The following is a 15,423-nucleotide window of genomic DNA, read 5'->3' as shown; positions in this document are numbered from 1 at the left end:
ATAATTTACTTCTTCGCGCACGCTGCGCGGAATCGCACGCCAACAATGAAATTGCAAATAGTGCACCTACCGCGAGATGGTTGGGGATACGGTGGCCAACCGTATCCGATACGCGAGTCGCAGATTCGCTGCTCCCCGGCTCGCTGCACAGCCGCTGTTATTGCTATTACTGTTGGTGTTGCTGCTGAGGTTGTTACTGTCGAGGTTGTTGCTGCTGTGGTTGTTGCTGCTGTGGCTGCGCACGAACACTCCACTCACTTCAACAAGCCCTTGCTCCCTGGATCTCACTTAGATATAAAATGTCCAGTTCTTTGGCACACAAAGCGTAGAGGTGATCTCACCGGACCAAGTAACACAGTCATACTGCCTGTTGAACTCTCCCCTCCCGGTCATTGCCCCTACGCACCCTCTCTCTCTCGCGAACCGATCGCGGCTTTTCTCGTTCAGCCGCTTATTAACCTCGCGCGAGTCGAACGATTTTCGGTAATCGTTGCAATATATATATCAAGTTTGAACTTTATTTGTACTCTCGTGGTCTGTCGCATTAATAAGTAAGAATTCGTTCCGTTTTCAAAATGATTCTAATTGTTACTATGAAATAAAATGATAAATAACATATATGAGTGAGATTATATGAGTGAGATTTCAAGGAAAAGATAGACTTTACCCTAGTTTCTTATAGTGCGAATTATCCCATAAGCAGAGCTTAAGTCTTTCTTATAAAGGATGTAATTCAGCCCAAGTTTCTCATAGCGCGAACTGTTTTATAAATCGAGCACGAATTGTAATAGGAAAAGAGACGATTTGCTCAGTTAATCACTATGAGAGAAAGAACTTATGTATTAGCAAAGTTTATTCAATCTCTTGCGCTCACATTTTTCCAAATTTACAAGAGAATAAACAGTAATAATGAATTTTGAAAACATGTAAACTTTACAAAAGTAGATATTGATCATTTTAGTAAAATTTACAATTATCGTAAAAAGTATCGTCAAAAATTATTAACTAATAAAGTTAATTAATGTGATAGCACAATACTTACAATAAAAAAATAATAAAATTTTACACAAATTAATAGTTTATCAATAGTAGAAGTAATTTCTAAAAAGAAATACTCAAATTAGTTGATAACATTTGAATTAATATAAAGTTTCGTATTTGTAATGGATTTTTCTAAAATTTTATAATTTAATTACTAGATTAATTAATTAAGATTAATAAATTATAAAGTTGTCGTTATTATGTACAAAACTAACGCTTTCGATCTATATACAACTTGTAACGGGGGAGGTTATCTGAAAAATGGAAAATTTATATAAGAACAAATTTCCACGATGCAGAGCAAACCGCCGCTCCGTTAAACACGTATGATAGTACGTGTATTCGTCTTAACGTCAGATGATTTATCCTAGTTGTCTTCTATTAAACGGAGTTGAACTAACCTTAAGTCACGTGTTTTGTGACACTCGTTGAGTTTTAAGTGTGAGCGACTTTACTCCTAACCTTCTTAATCCCCTAGATGTGATTGGATTAAAACCTAAGCCTATTTCAATGACTTAAGCTACTAGGAAAATCAAATTACGAAAACGGCGAATAAATTTCACAGACTTTAATTAATAAAAATTACTACAGTCTTTGTAGGGCCGAAAGACTAACGCACGCGAATAGGATTTTATAATTAGTTATATTCGGTGAGAAAGAGAGAGAGTAGATTCGAATTATACCGCGAACTAACGCTCGACGCGAATACAAAAAATAACGCTATCACGAATATACAAAATATCGAATGTATTTTGTATCGCTTAATATGACGGAAGGTGCACCTACCATGCGGTGCAATTACGGTGATCAGCCGTAATTGTCCGAAAGAAGCTTTATTTTGGCGAAAATAAGTGCAACACAATTTGGCGGTAAATTCGCGTTCACAGCTGAGGCGTAACTGCCTATTCAAAAGATCGCGCGCCCCCTCTCTCCCTTAATTGAGGGGCCGGATGCAATAAGGGGGTTAGCGCGTGACCTTTCTAAAAAGTGACTCACGGAGAGTCCATTTTCAAAATTCAAAAAAGTGATTAAAAAAAAATACCATCATATTCCTCATGGAAAATGCCATCTTTTTTACATTTACCATTTCGTTGTAGCATATCGTGTTTCAGAGATAAAAATTATTACCTCAAAATTTCCAAAACTAATTTTCAATTTTTTTTTTCGAATACATCGCTCCAACTTCGTCAAAAATCATCCGAATTAGCCGTTTTTTTTTTTTGAATTACGTGTCATTATCTAGTCGAACCTATAAGTGGATCAATGTGGAACAATGATAATTGTTTATTTAATTATAAGTCAACAATATCGGGTTATACGGTTTTAGTACGTTCAACGACAAAAAGTGTGCGAGGAAGTTTAAGACTCGAATAACTGTTCGCGAGACATTTGTTCGTTAACAATCAAGGAAGATTTCTACAAAGTTTCAAATCGATTCAATAAATAATGACTGAAGGAGAGCGATTTTACCGAAGTTGCGTGCTCGCGGCAACAGCCGCGCGGGCCGCCGCCGCCGGACCTCGGCCGGACAGGCGTAGCGGCGTCTCCCCGCACACAACAGTCACGAAATCATCGATGCTTCATGGATAACAAGTACAATATACTAATCTCATTAGATATCCAAACATGGATAAATTCATATTGAAACAAAAAATAAAATATTTTACTAGCCATTAGTTTTATTAAATACTTTGCTCGCAATACAAACCATACACTATTAATAAACTACACGCTTATTCGACTACATCTTGGATCAGTACGAATTATCTTTCGATTCATCAAAATTTACAACATAAAACTATATACTTAAGCAAATAAACTTGGCGTGCCAAGGGAATGTGATTTTACTAGAATAAATTAAATGCTAATAAAGCTATAGGTTTCACTTTATTACAGTTTTACTTTATTTCTTCTTTGGTTTCTTCTTTGCCACTGGGGTTTGTTTCGCTTGTTTTAATTTATTTTCTTTGACTTGTGACTTCTTCTTTTTCACTGTACTTTGTTCAGCTTGTTTCAATTTATTTTCTTCGGCGCGTAACTTCTTTTTTGCCTCTTGGCTTTGTTTCGCTTGTTTCGATTTATTTTCTTTTGGTTTTAACTTCTTCTTTAGTGGCTCATCATTTTTCGGCGCTGCCTTCCTTTTTTCACTTTGCTTTACTTTTTTTTCCGATTTTTTATCAGGCACTTCTGTTTTTACTTGCTCTTTTTTTATCTTCTTATCCAATTTTTCATCTTTGACAGTTGTCTTGCTTAGGAAATTGTTTCCAAACTCTTGCCCAGCAGGACTACAGTATTTTAATAAATTCTCATAATCATCTCGTTTTTCTTTTGTTATTCCCACTGCTCCTGCTAAAGAAACTTTGGATAAGTCAGCACCAACACTACTTGTCAGTTTAATTGTTTTTGGAGCTCCATCGTATGTGTAGTATATGTCGATCTGCCCGTTTGGAAAGTAAATAATTTTTACTGCTTTGCTTACCGAAATCTTATTTTTGTGCAATTTTTCACCGCTCTCAAAATATTTTTCGTAGTCTTTCATTTCACAACTAGAAATATGAATCATTTCGAATGGAGGACTTCGTGAATCTTGTATGAGCTTTACATATTCTTCCTCCGATTCGATTCTTTCTCTCTTCTTTTTAATGCGCCCATATAAACCGAAATTTCGGCCACATTGACAGTAGGAATGTCCTCTGACAGGAAATAAATGCTGAATTTCCAGTTGTAAACTAACGGACAATGTAGAAAAATATTGCAACGTGGTGTAATTCCGATTCTGTCCTCCTGCAGCATCGGAATATAGAAAAATGTTGTCGTAACAATCTAATTCTAATTCTTTTTTAGCACATGACCCACCATATTGCAAATAGTACTTGCGCCTTTTTTGTAGCAACCTTCTAAAAAGTGGAACATGTAACTCCAATCGGTGTGATAAATGTGCACATTGAAAATATAGAGCCAAATTAAGCGGCGAAAAAACTGAGCATTTACGGGAAGTTTAGGTAGAGGCAGGTTTTGACCGAAATCAAATTCGCACTGTAATGCACCAGTAGAAGCCAACATTGATTTTTTCAATTTTTTATATTTTTGCACGTCCAATAAATGTTGAACATGCTCAGTTTCTTTGATAGTCTTGGTTTCGTTAGCAAAACACAAATCACACACGTCGGTTCGGGGCTGATCAAAAGTAAAATTAACATGGCGATTGAAATATTTTGAATAAGTAGATTCGTCGATTGGAATCGAGTAATTGCCCGTCACAGCAATATAAAAATCTACAAACGAAAGATAAAGTTTTTCAAGTGTCAACGATGTGTCGTGAAAATAATTAAGGTTTGAACTTTCTCTTGTGTAGTGTGAAGGAGCATGTGGAATACTTTGACAATGTGTTTGAATTAAAAGCTTGACATCATCGGTCAATTTAGCAGTATGATTTTTATGACGCCCCCTTTCGTCACTCATTTTTCCACTTGTTATTTTTTTTGTACTACATCTATTTTTTTCATTCCAATACAAAAAACATTGGAAACAAACTTTTTGCAAATATCAATACTTTCACCTTTATAACCGCAATAAAAATTCCATTTCTTTCGCTTACGTTCTTTTGTAGTATCGCTTTGCTCCATCATGTTTTCTAAAATCGCATTCTGCACATGGTAATTACCGCTGTTCCAAAACTTTGTGAAAATTTTTTCCTGTTCGTCAGTGTCTATTTTCTCATAACATTTTTGTGGGCAGCAGCTGTTTATCTCAATGAAATGTTTTGCAGCTACATTCTCTCCTTTCGCAGATTCATATTCTAATCCCTATGAAAACAAAATGTAGTTTCTTCAGTAAACATAACCTCCATTATTTACCTATATATTTGTTAGCATAAAAAGCTACTTGTAGTATAATAAATAAACATTCAAACTACTTAAGTATATTCAAGTGTTGAAATTTGATAGTAGTTGTCATGCACTCTGAATAAATCGTTTTTATGACACGTGTAACTTTCGATAGCAAAATTTGTCTTATTTATTTACCTGGTTTCTCAATGATTTGGCGACGTTTCTTTTCCATCCTTTCTCGTTTCTCACTTTTTTTCGTCCCTTATTCGATTTCTCACACGTCATTTTGAACTTTAGTCTAACAGTCGAATCTGACTATCGTTAAGGTTTCAGAAAGAAGAATTTGCTTTGATGCGATGAAAACAAGTGACGAGCCCAAAACATACGAGGTATAAAGTAACGAAAACATGTAGCTGTATACACTTGTCAAGAGAGACTGTATTTGTTTTGCAGTGTGTTCGAGTCAAAACATACGATGCACGTAAAGTAATTTGAGTGGCGGTGCGAAATTCAAATTTTATAATCTCGTAGTGTTCATCGCAAGCAAAGTATTTAATAAAACTAATGGCTAGTAAAATTTTTTATTTTTTGTTTCAATATGAATTTATCCATGGTTGGATATCTAATGAGATTAGTATATTGTACTTGTTATCCATGAAGCATCGATGATTTCGTGACTGTTGTGTGCGGGGAGACGCCGCTACGCCTGTCCGGCCGAGGTCCGGCGGCGGCGGCCCGCGCGGCTGTTGCCGCGAGCACGCAACTTCGGTAAAATCGCTCTCCTTCAGTCATTATTTATTGAATCGATTTGAAACTTTGTAGAAATCTTCCTTGATTGTTAACGAACAAATGTCTCGCGAACAGTTATTCGAGTCTTAAACTTCCTCGCACACTTTTTGTCGTTGAACGTACTAAAACCGTATAACCCGATATTGTTGACTTATAATTAAATAAACAATTATCATTGTTCCACATTGATCCGCTTATAGGTTCGACTAGATAATGACACGTAATTCAAAAAAAAAAAACGGCTAATTCGGATGATTTTTGACGAAGTTGGAGCGATGTATTCGAAAAAAAAAAATTGAAAATTAGTTTTGGAAATTTTGAGGTAATAATTTTTATCTCTGAAACACGATATGCTACAACGAAATGGTAAATGTAAAAAAGATGGCATTTTCCATGAGGAATATGATGGTATTTTTTTTTTAATCACTTTTTTGAATTTTGAAAATGAACTCTCCGTGAGTCACTTTTTAGAAAGGTCACGCGCTAACCTCCTTATTGCATCCGGCCCCTCAATTGTTAGAACTAACGCGCGAGAAGCAGAATCACGGACGGTTCGATTAATTAATGCGACTACAGTTGCAGCCCCCTCCAAGTCCTGACTACCCGGGCAGGACGAATACCCGCGATTCGCCGCCATCAGGAACCTGAAAAGTAAAGAAGGATATGAACTAAATAATTATTTCCCCTCTTTATTTCGGCTAATTTTATTGCCCTCCAGGGCTGACATCATCGTTTGGCTACACCTGGCGCTCGATGTTTCGGGTAGCGCCAGTGTGTAACCTTCTTCGGGCACCGCTGGGAGTTGGTCACCCCAGGCTCCCCACAGATGTAGCAGCCCCTCAGCTACGATTGAGATTGAGCAGCCTCCCGATCTTGTGTAGGCTGCTCAGCAGTCAGAGGGGACTGCTTGGCGCTGACTCCCTGGGAGGCGATAATAGTGACGCCTCCCACCGTGGCTGTCGCACTACCATCTTGCGACCTGACCACGATTGTGGTGTCTGGAGCCATATGTCCGTCCACATGGACCGTGAGCATTGGTCCAGCGTCAGTAGCTCCCGGGGCTCTCTTCTCCTGAGCCGGCGCCGGGAGCGCTGCGGGGAACTCCTGTCCTTTGTCCACCCGCAGCAGGGCCTCTTCGTAGGCCCGCCTACGCTGAGCCATCTCTGCCCACTTCCCGAGCAATTCTTCTGCACCCTGGCGGCTCATGAAGCGTCTCATGCTCCTGCACCTGAGACTGGAGCTCTTAAGCGAACCGCCAGGCACTCTCCAGCTCGTTGATCCCCAGACGTACATGTCTGAAGTCGAGGAGAGTGGTTGCACACCCAGTGCGATGCTCCACAGGTTTCCCTGGGTCCTGGGCACTGCCTCGCACTGTCTGGCGTCTGGAGTACGCCGGACTTGAGGGTCTGCACCCCCTGGTCCACTGTGGACTTGGGACGCTCGACGCTGTCCTGGTCCTCCGTCTGTGTCGAAGCCTTCTTCGGGGCGACCCACGATGAGTCCCGGAGAACGTCTGCCACTGAAGCATTGTGTCGCTCCCTTTGGGTGGTCCCCTCCAACTGGACCCTGGCGAAGCTCCGCAGATCTTCAATTAACTGCGTCGCATCAGGGCCCAGTTGCAGATCTAATAGCATCTGCGTGACCACCTCGAAGGTCTCCTCTTCGACGACGATTCTCCGATACATCTGTAACATCCAAAACAAAAAATCTCGGATAAAACTCTCTGCGCGAAGAAAAACCCTAATATACGCCGCATCCCACCAAGTTATACATTCCCTCGCGATTCTTTGCGGGAACGTCCTGGCCCTCGTTGGTTACCGTTCGGGTTTATCGGCCCAACTGTCCTTTGCACGACGGGCACTGTCTTTTGAGGCCTACCTCTCCCTCTAGTTTCCTTCATGGGAGAGTTGTTGCCTCTTACTGGACCAGTGACCGTCTCTGGGACCTTTCGAGGTCGACCTCGACCTCTCTTGGTCTTATCCTTATGTACGGCAGTAGGGACTGCTAATTCGATCCGCTCGCTTGGTAAATCCTCTCCCGGATTTTCGTACGCATTCGCGGAATCGTTCCCCTCCTCCGACGGCTGGTTATTTTGCGGCCCGCGAGGTTCGATGACTTCCTCGCTTTCCTCATCCTCACCCGGACCGTAGTACGGTTTAAGGTCTTTGGCATGGAAGAGCTTGGGTAGGATCTCCAGCTGATTGGCTAATCTGTACGTGTTGGAACTACAAACCTCTTCAATCACGTACGGACCGGCATAATTCGGCGCCAATTTGGCTGAAATGCTTTGGGCAGCCGAAGAGAGAATCCTGTTCCTCTTCCAAACCCAATCTCCGACCTTAAACTCGGGTTGCCGTCTCTTCCGGTCATAATAAGTCGCCTGACGCGCAGCTTCCTCCTTTGACTTGGAGTTGGCCCTCTCCCATAAATTAGGGAGCTTCTCCATATGTTCAGCCCAATCCACCACAGCTTGACCCTCCGAACATTCAAGGACCTGCTGATCTTGGGTTCTTCTGAACGTTAAAGGAGGTACCGGCTGACGTACAAACATGAGCATCGCAGGACTATATCCCGTGGCGCTATGAGTTGCCGAGTTCAACGCGAAGTTGAACTCTGACCGGTGTTCATCCCAGCTCTTATGATCACGGCTTACATAAGACGTGATCATGATTTTGAGTGTCCTATTTACCTAATTTCCTTTTACACGAGACTCCTCGTACACACCTGCATCCATAATTAATTACAGCCAAAAATCTTTTTAGGTAATGGCTTTCAGCTTATTTTTTTGAAACGTTGTAAGATGATAGTCCTTATCACGTAGAACAAAAATCTTCATAGGCCCAAATCTCCAAGAATCTTAGTTTAACAGTTACAGTCTGTCAAAATCGAACTTTTTTACCCATAGGCTGTATAGTGTAAGCACGGGATGTTTTTCTAATTCATGATCAGATTCCATTTTGTAATCAATAACCGATAAGTAATTGAAAGCTATTAAGCATAAACAGTTCATACTAATAGCTATAGGGGTGATTTTAAAATTTTCTAAAAACGTGAAATTCAAAGGGACACACGAAACGCCCTATATGGATGCGATCATCGATATTTTTTACACATGTATGAATGAACAAAATTCACGCAGATAAACAATTTTTGCTCGATAATTTTTGTGCACTGACTTGTTATTGCAATAAAACTAGGAAATTGACCGAAACAGTTCTATTCGAAAGGCGGTAGGGCAGCTCTATGGAAAAACGGTCTTCGATAATTTTATTACAATAAGAAATATTCTTGCAATAAAATATTTCTTGTTTGATAATCTTTGCACACCGACTTATTATTGCAACACAACTTTATTCAAAAGGTCATATTCGAAGGGCCCCCTATGGGGACTCCGTCCTCGATAATTTTTTTACATGTTCGTGTAAGCAATATTCTTGCAATAAAATACTTTCTGTTCGATAATTTTTGCGCAATGACTTGTTACCATAAAAAAATTATATTTTATATCGAATTGTATTTCATATTGAAATAGACTCTGGTCTCATTATTCTTGTCTAATTAAAGACTGCCAAAAGTATACTCGTCAGTAGATTGTAGAACATATATGGACTCCAGCAAGGGTGGTTTTAGCGGGTAGCAATTGATATATGATATTATATAGCATGCCATATAGCATGTTAGATATTAATTTTTTTTTTCGATTTTTCGTTTACGCGTAACGTTTCAAACTTCAGACACATGCATTCTGTTTGTATTCTGTATATTTTAATAAAGGCTGTCAAGCGTTGTGAGCAAGGGAACGTTTTATATAAAGAAAAGGAAGCAAAATATTTCAAAGATCTCATAGTAGCTTATTTAGATTTTTGGGTCCTGGAACTCTTTCTGAACAAAATTTTTAGAGAGAGGGAGGGGGAAGGGAACAAAATTGGAGTCCCTCTAGTTCAATTACGTGTATATATATAAGGCATTTCTTATACTTTTCACTTTTCTAGATTTGACTGTGAGCTTGTGTGCGTGGTACACTAACCGAGGCGAATCATTAATATTGATGTTATGACTTCTGAAGTATCTTGTATCGACCATATACTGTAACGGAGAATCAGCGACCGTTCCCGTCTGGATAGCTCGCAACCGTCCGCACAAATTCTTTATTTGGGGATTCGGGAAGCAAAAGACGTGCCCACGACTGAATAACGCGTCGAGCACAACCATGTTAAACGCAGAGATTCGAAGTCGGGATGAGGAGTGATACAGTGACGAATAAACACAACAGCGGATTAACACACTAATCATTTACATGTCAACAATAGATTACAAGACGGCAATCTTACGCCTATACACTGCGAGCGGCACAATAATAATTCCGAACGCGAAGGTGAATCGGTGGCTGGTCAGCCTGCCGATTCCCTGTCTAAAACAAAATGTTACAACAAATTCCCGACAAAACACTTTCCGCCGTTAATTCATGAACGGGGTAGCCAACAGGTCTGCCGTGCTACCCATAAGCTACCGATAAGAGAGAAAAACACGGCACCGACCTCGACCTTCAGCCTCTCTGACGGCTAGAGCGCTCTGCAGTGTGACGTCACTGGTGTGCTCCTCGCTGACCGTCTCGCTAGTGTTTGTTGTCATCGCTGTTTTCCTCTTTCTCGTTTTCTCGTTCGCTTTACAATACTACTGCCTTATTCTGTCATTCCGCTCGTTGCTGTTGTCGTTGTTTCCGCTGCCTCTCGGTTGCTCGGTACTTCAGCGGTATCGAAGACTGCTCACGCGCGCACCCGCACACCTCGCTATTTGCGAGAGCCAGACGGACGAAATCAGCCTAGCCGAGATTCTCCGTTACAATACATTACAATACATTACAATACAATACACACCGTTGATAAAAGTAATTTGTGCTTAATATGTTAATGAATATTACAGGAAATGAAAAAAGTAAGAGTGCTCAAAGTGCTCCTGAAGTCACTAGAATTTTTGATTGTGGAACGACCCCCCTTACCCCAGCTTGCAAAATGTAATGGACAGTGAAAATAAAAAATACCATTCGAAATATCTCTAATTGAACCCTCCAAAAATGCTTATTATAAACCCCTTCAGTCGTCCCAAAAAAAATTAAAAACTATGATAATTTTTTCGTTTTTTGCAACTGCGATATCTTTAGTAATACTTAATATTTTTGCTAAGAAACAAGGCAAAATAATTGAACCCTTGCTCGTTTTAATTGCATCCCTCTTACTTTTTCAAAATTATTAATATATATGTCAAAAACAAGAATCTAATTTTATTGTATGTTCTTTCCAAATAACCCAATAACCCAATAATCTATTTAGAAAGAACATACAATAAAATTAGATTCTTGTTATTGACATATATATTAATAATTTTGAAAAAGTAAGAGGGATGCAATTAAAACGAGCAAGGGTTCAATTATTTTGCCTTGTTTCTTAGCAAAAATATTAAGTATTACTAAAGATATCGCAGTTGCAAAAAACGAAAAAATTATCATAGTTTTTAATTTTTTTTGGGACAACTGAAGGGGTTTAATTAAAATAATAAGCATTTTTAGAGGGTTCAATTAGAGATATTTCGAATGGTAATTTTTATTTTCACTGTCCATTACATTTTGCAAGCTAGGGTAAGGGGGGGTTGTGGAACGTACATACATATTCAACTTTATTGAAGATTTCAAAACTGTTATTAATAATAAATTCTTCTGCACGGCTTGTGTACATTTAGAATAAAATTACTGCATTTATGTAAAAGGTTTTTTTTTCATCTAAAAATTATAAATTAATAAAAAATGACCAGAACATTAAAATAAAAATGTTATTAAATTTATTCTAAATAATTTTATTTGTTTATAAATTTTTTCAAAACAGAACAAATACCTTCTCAGAAAATAAAGATTAGTATCTACTCCAATAAGAAAATATTTATACGAATTCTTGCAAAGCATGCTTTAAATATAACTAAAATGTTTTTATATATCTCAAAATATGCAGTAACAGAGACCAAGTGTACCAAATGGATTTATAAAAAAACCAATGTTTCTTTATTAGACATAAGATTCTTTTATGTCTTTCTGGTATTAAAGGAAAATGAAAAAGATTTTAGTTACTTTTTAATCTATATGCTATAATAAAGACAATAATTGAATATTTTTAATTTTCTCATAAACATAAGAAATGACACAAAACAAAACCAGTGATAACGCTTGCATGGAAATTGATAATCTTACTGAAAATCTTTTTTTAATTTTTAAATAGATAATTTTATAATTTTCAGGATGTATCTATACTGGCCTCATATGATGACTTTTTATGTAAATAATGCACAAATCAATTTAATTGATAAATGAGAATATATAACTGTTACTGTAAGTCTTAGTGAGAAAATTAGAGAATTTAGAAAATTAAAACGAATTTAAATATTTTCCATATCTGCTGAACTGTTGAACAAATATTTGTAGCAGTTCAGCAAACTATGTTAATATTAATTTTTTTAAAAAGGAATAATTATTTTTTTCAACATATTAAAATTATCATGTTTATGAAATTTGTTAGTATATAAACTGATATCAGTACTTAAATTTGTCAGCTTCGTTACATAAATTACATGAATAGAATTGGGAATCCCTTGGGAAACATTTTTAATCCAATAACAAGTTGTTAAATTACTTTGATTAACAATAGATTTGATTTTCTGTAATGAGAAATATAAATTAAATCTACAGTAAAATCAAAATTGAGCGTTATATACAATATAATAGTGCTTTATTCCAAGTACACACCCGTAATAGTAAATTAATGAATATGGTTATATCGAGACTTTTATTATTACATGTATTTGATAAGACACACGTTAATTAATTAATTTTTGATACTTGTTTCTGAAGCGGTAGCAATTTTAATCATGTTAATTGATCATTACGATTTTAGAAGCGGTATTTTTTATTTTAAGGTTAAATACAATATAAACAGTACTATAACGGTCAAGTCACATAATTTTTGATAACGAAAGGGAATGCTTGGTAGAAAATACTGTGTGTTTGGTTTAATTCGGCTGCTTAGGTGTTGACAAAATACATATATATAACATACGTCTTAGAACTTCTCATTTCGTTTTTATACATGGATGGATTCTTACTTTGCTTTTGTATATAATAATAGAAATAGAATAAAGAATAAATATTCTAATATTAATATGATAATGATACATAATCTTTCCAGTAATAGAGTGATGTAATTATTTAGTCGATATATAAAGTGACTTGTATTTAATAGTATTTTTTTGATTTATTACCACTGATTGAAAACGTGACCTAAATTTATTGCAAAATAATGCATTTAAAAATGGAAAATCTATTGGATGATTTAGAAAAAGCAGAATTGGAGGTAAGGAGTTATCATATAAGTCTAATTTTTTTATCTTGCTGGAGATACTCAAATGTCAATTGTTTTAAAATTATTTTCATTGATAGTTTATAATCAGTTATGGAAAAATAAATTTACAGGTTTGAAAATTGAGCTTTCATTTTTTGAAATTAAGATTTTCAAAATAAATTACATGATCTTACAAAATGGTTTGGTTATTAATTGATTTATTTGTATTATTGAAGCAGAAGGATTCTAAAATAATACGTAACAGTTACTTAAAAAATATCAACTTTTTTTGGTATTAATAAATGAATTTAGTAATATAAATTTTCATCTATTAATCTGTCTAAATTCATAATATTTTTCAACATTCTCATGAAATTTGTATTACTTAATTCACTATTAATATAATATAATTTTTATTTGATTTAGTTAATAACATTTAGGCTTTTAATCAATGCTGGTGGGAGAGTTAACTTTTTTTTTAAAGATATATTTCTTCAAATTTATGTACTATTCATTATTGTCATTACTGAAAAAAATATGTCAATGACATTATTTGTTGAAATTTATTTTTAAATTTAGGAGATCATTATTTGAAGCTAAAAATCATTTAAGTATAATCAAACAAGTATTGTAAAAAATTTCTTTGTCTAATTAAGGTAGCTTTCCTAAATTTAAAAACCAGAGTTCCAAATAAAACTTTAAGAAGTTTTATTTAGATCTATGGTTCTTTTATTTATTATGATGATTCTATTCTCAAACTTTCAAATTAAAATTTTCAAACAATTGGCTTAAAAACGGTGTTTATAAAAGTAGTACTCAAATTAAAACTTTCTTAATTGCTTTGATCGAATAAACGAATAAATATTAAAGAGTCTTTGTTGGACGAATAAGGTAGGTAAAGAAACCCATTTCTCTGGTTGAGTTATTTTTATATAGTTTCAATGTTTATTTTTAGATTATCACATATCTTATAGATTTCTTTTTGTATTGTATTGCAAAGAATTAATTTTTATTAATTTTATATGATAGGAATTAGGTGGCCTAGGAATTATGACTAATTTTGCTCTGAAATAGAATCTGTACATTAATAGCCTTGCAAACCATATATTTTATTTTTATTTTCTATAAACTGGGTGAAACAACCCATTGCAAAAATATTACTCTCCCAATACTGTGCATGTACTTTCAAAGTGTGTATTAAATGAAGAGATATTTTTCACTGGACAGACGCAAAGACTGCCTTATGAAACTATCCCTTATCTGTCTTATACAATACATATAAAACAAATTGCTAACGGTCGTACAAAAAAAATTATTTATAAAAAATATCCTTTAAGTTTGAAAAACAATAGATTCTTGAATCACTAGCTCACCAATATAAAGAATTAAAAAATAAATATACGAATTCTAGCAGTGGAATAAACATTTAGAAAGATTTAATTACATATAGTCAAAATGCTTTATTTCAAAACAGTGGTTATATACTTGCAGTAAAAACTTTTAACTCATTACCTAATGAATCAAAGATTTTATAAGGTAGGAAATTGGATAAAAAATAATATTTATCAGTGTATATACCCTCAATTTAATTACGTAGCATTAAAATTTATGTAAATAGTGTAACGGAGTTATAAGGGCCGACTATTCGTTGAAGAATACTTGCTCGCGGCCGTCCGCACAATATTTATCAAAGGAGGGCTCGGGAGGCACGAATGCTCCCACGACTGAATGGCACAGCGAGCGTGTGTGCCAATCGGGCACGAATTGAAGGAAAATCGGGAAAACGAACGGGTTAACGCAATAATATATGACACATATATATATATATATTATTAATTTATTAATACAAACACAATAAAAGAAAATGAAAGAAAAACACACAAATTAATAATTAGACGGAGCACGCGCACTCCGTCTCGCAAATCGGCCTATTACAAAAATCGCTAGTCCGCTTAATCGGATTATCGGCAATCACTGCCCGATAATCCGCTTAAGCCTAAGCGCCCGCGAACGCACTCGCGACCTCAACACCCGGCAATGGGGGCCGGCATCACTGCCCGACCTGCACCGTTGCACCCGCGAACACCCCGGACATGCAAGAGAGCGAGAGAAGAAGAGAGAGAGAGAGAAAACCGGCACCGACCTTCCCAACGGCGACCTCAGGTGGAGATGGCCGCTCCCGGTCAACGGATGCGGCTTGCTGCTGCTGCTGCTGCTGATGTTGTTGCTGTTACTGTTGCTGTTGCGGCTGTTGCGGCTGCTGTTGCTGCTGGTCCTACTGCTCAGCCGCTCGCCGGATTCGCTCGCCGAACACGCGCGCGCCGGCGGTACGGGCTTCGCCCTTACCCACGCACACCGGTGCTGGGCGGCAAGGCTTGGCT

The 15,423-nt window shown here is 36.7% G+C and overlaps 2 protein-coding genes across 5 annotated transcripts in view; one reads left to right on the top strand and one right to left on the bottom strand.

Moving 5' to 3' along the window:
- Positions 1 to 12,606, bottom strand: part of LOC131675161 (coiled-coil domain-containing protein 186-like) — a 274,309-nt gene extending 261,703 nt beyond the window's left edge. For 2 of the 4 annotated variants that reach the window (XM_058954035.1, XM_058954058.1), the window contains exons 1-2: positions 12,451 to 12,606; positions 12,245 to 12,362 (exon numbers count right to left, since the gene is read on the bottom strand). The gene's annotated coding sequence lies outside the window, so the exon portion shown is untranslated. The remainder of the gene's footprint in view (positions 1 to 12,244; positions 12,363 to 12,450) is intronic. The other 2 variants (XM_058954042.1, XM_058954048.1) reach the window with 2 other exon arrangements.
- A 139-nt stretch (positions 12,607 to 12,745) lies between these two features.
- Positions 12,746 to 15,423, top strand: part of LOC131675320 (COP9 signalosome complex subunit 8) — a 277,597-nt gene continuing 274,919 nt past the window's right edge. Inside the window, exon 1 of the mRNA XM_058954258.1 lies at positions 12,746 to 13,054. Within this exon, the coding sequence (XP_058810241.1) occupies positions 13,001 to 13,054 (54 nt within the window). The 5' untranslated portion in view covers positions 12,746 to 13,000. The remainder of the gene's footprint in view (positions 13,055 to 15,423) is intronic.

This window comes from Phymastichus coffea, unplaced genomic scaffold (genome assembly GCF_024137745.1).
Source record: "Phymastichus coffea isolate CEN01 unplaced genomic scaffold, Cenicafe_Pcof_1.1 PCOF00001, whole genome shotgun sequence".
Taxonomy (NCBI): Eukaryota; Metazoa; Arthropoda; class Insecta; order Hymenoptera; family Eulophidae; genus Phymastichus; species Phymastichus coffea.
Note: the sequence above shows the minus strand (reverse complement) of the source record. Positions and strands in the feature narration are given on the sequence as shown.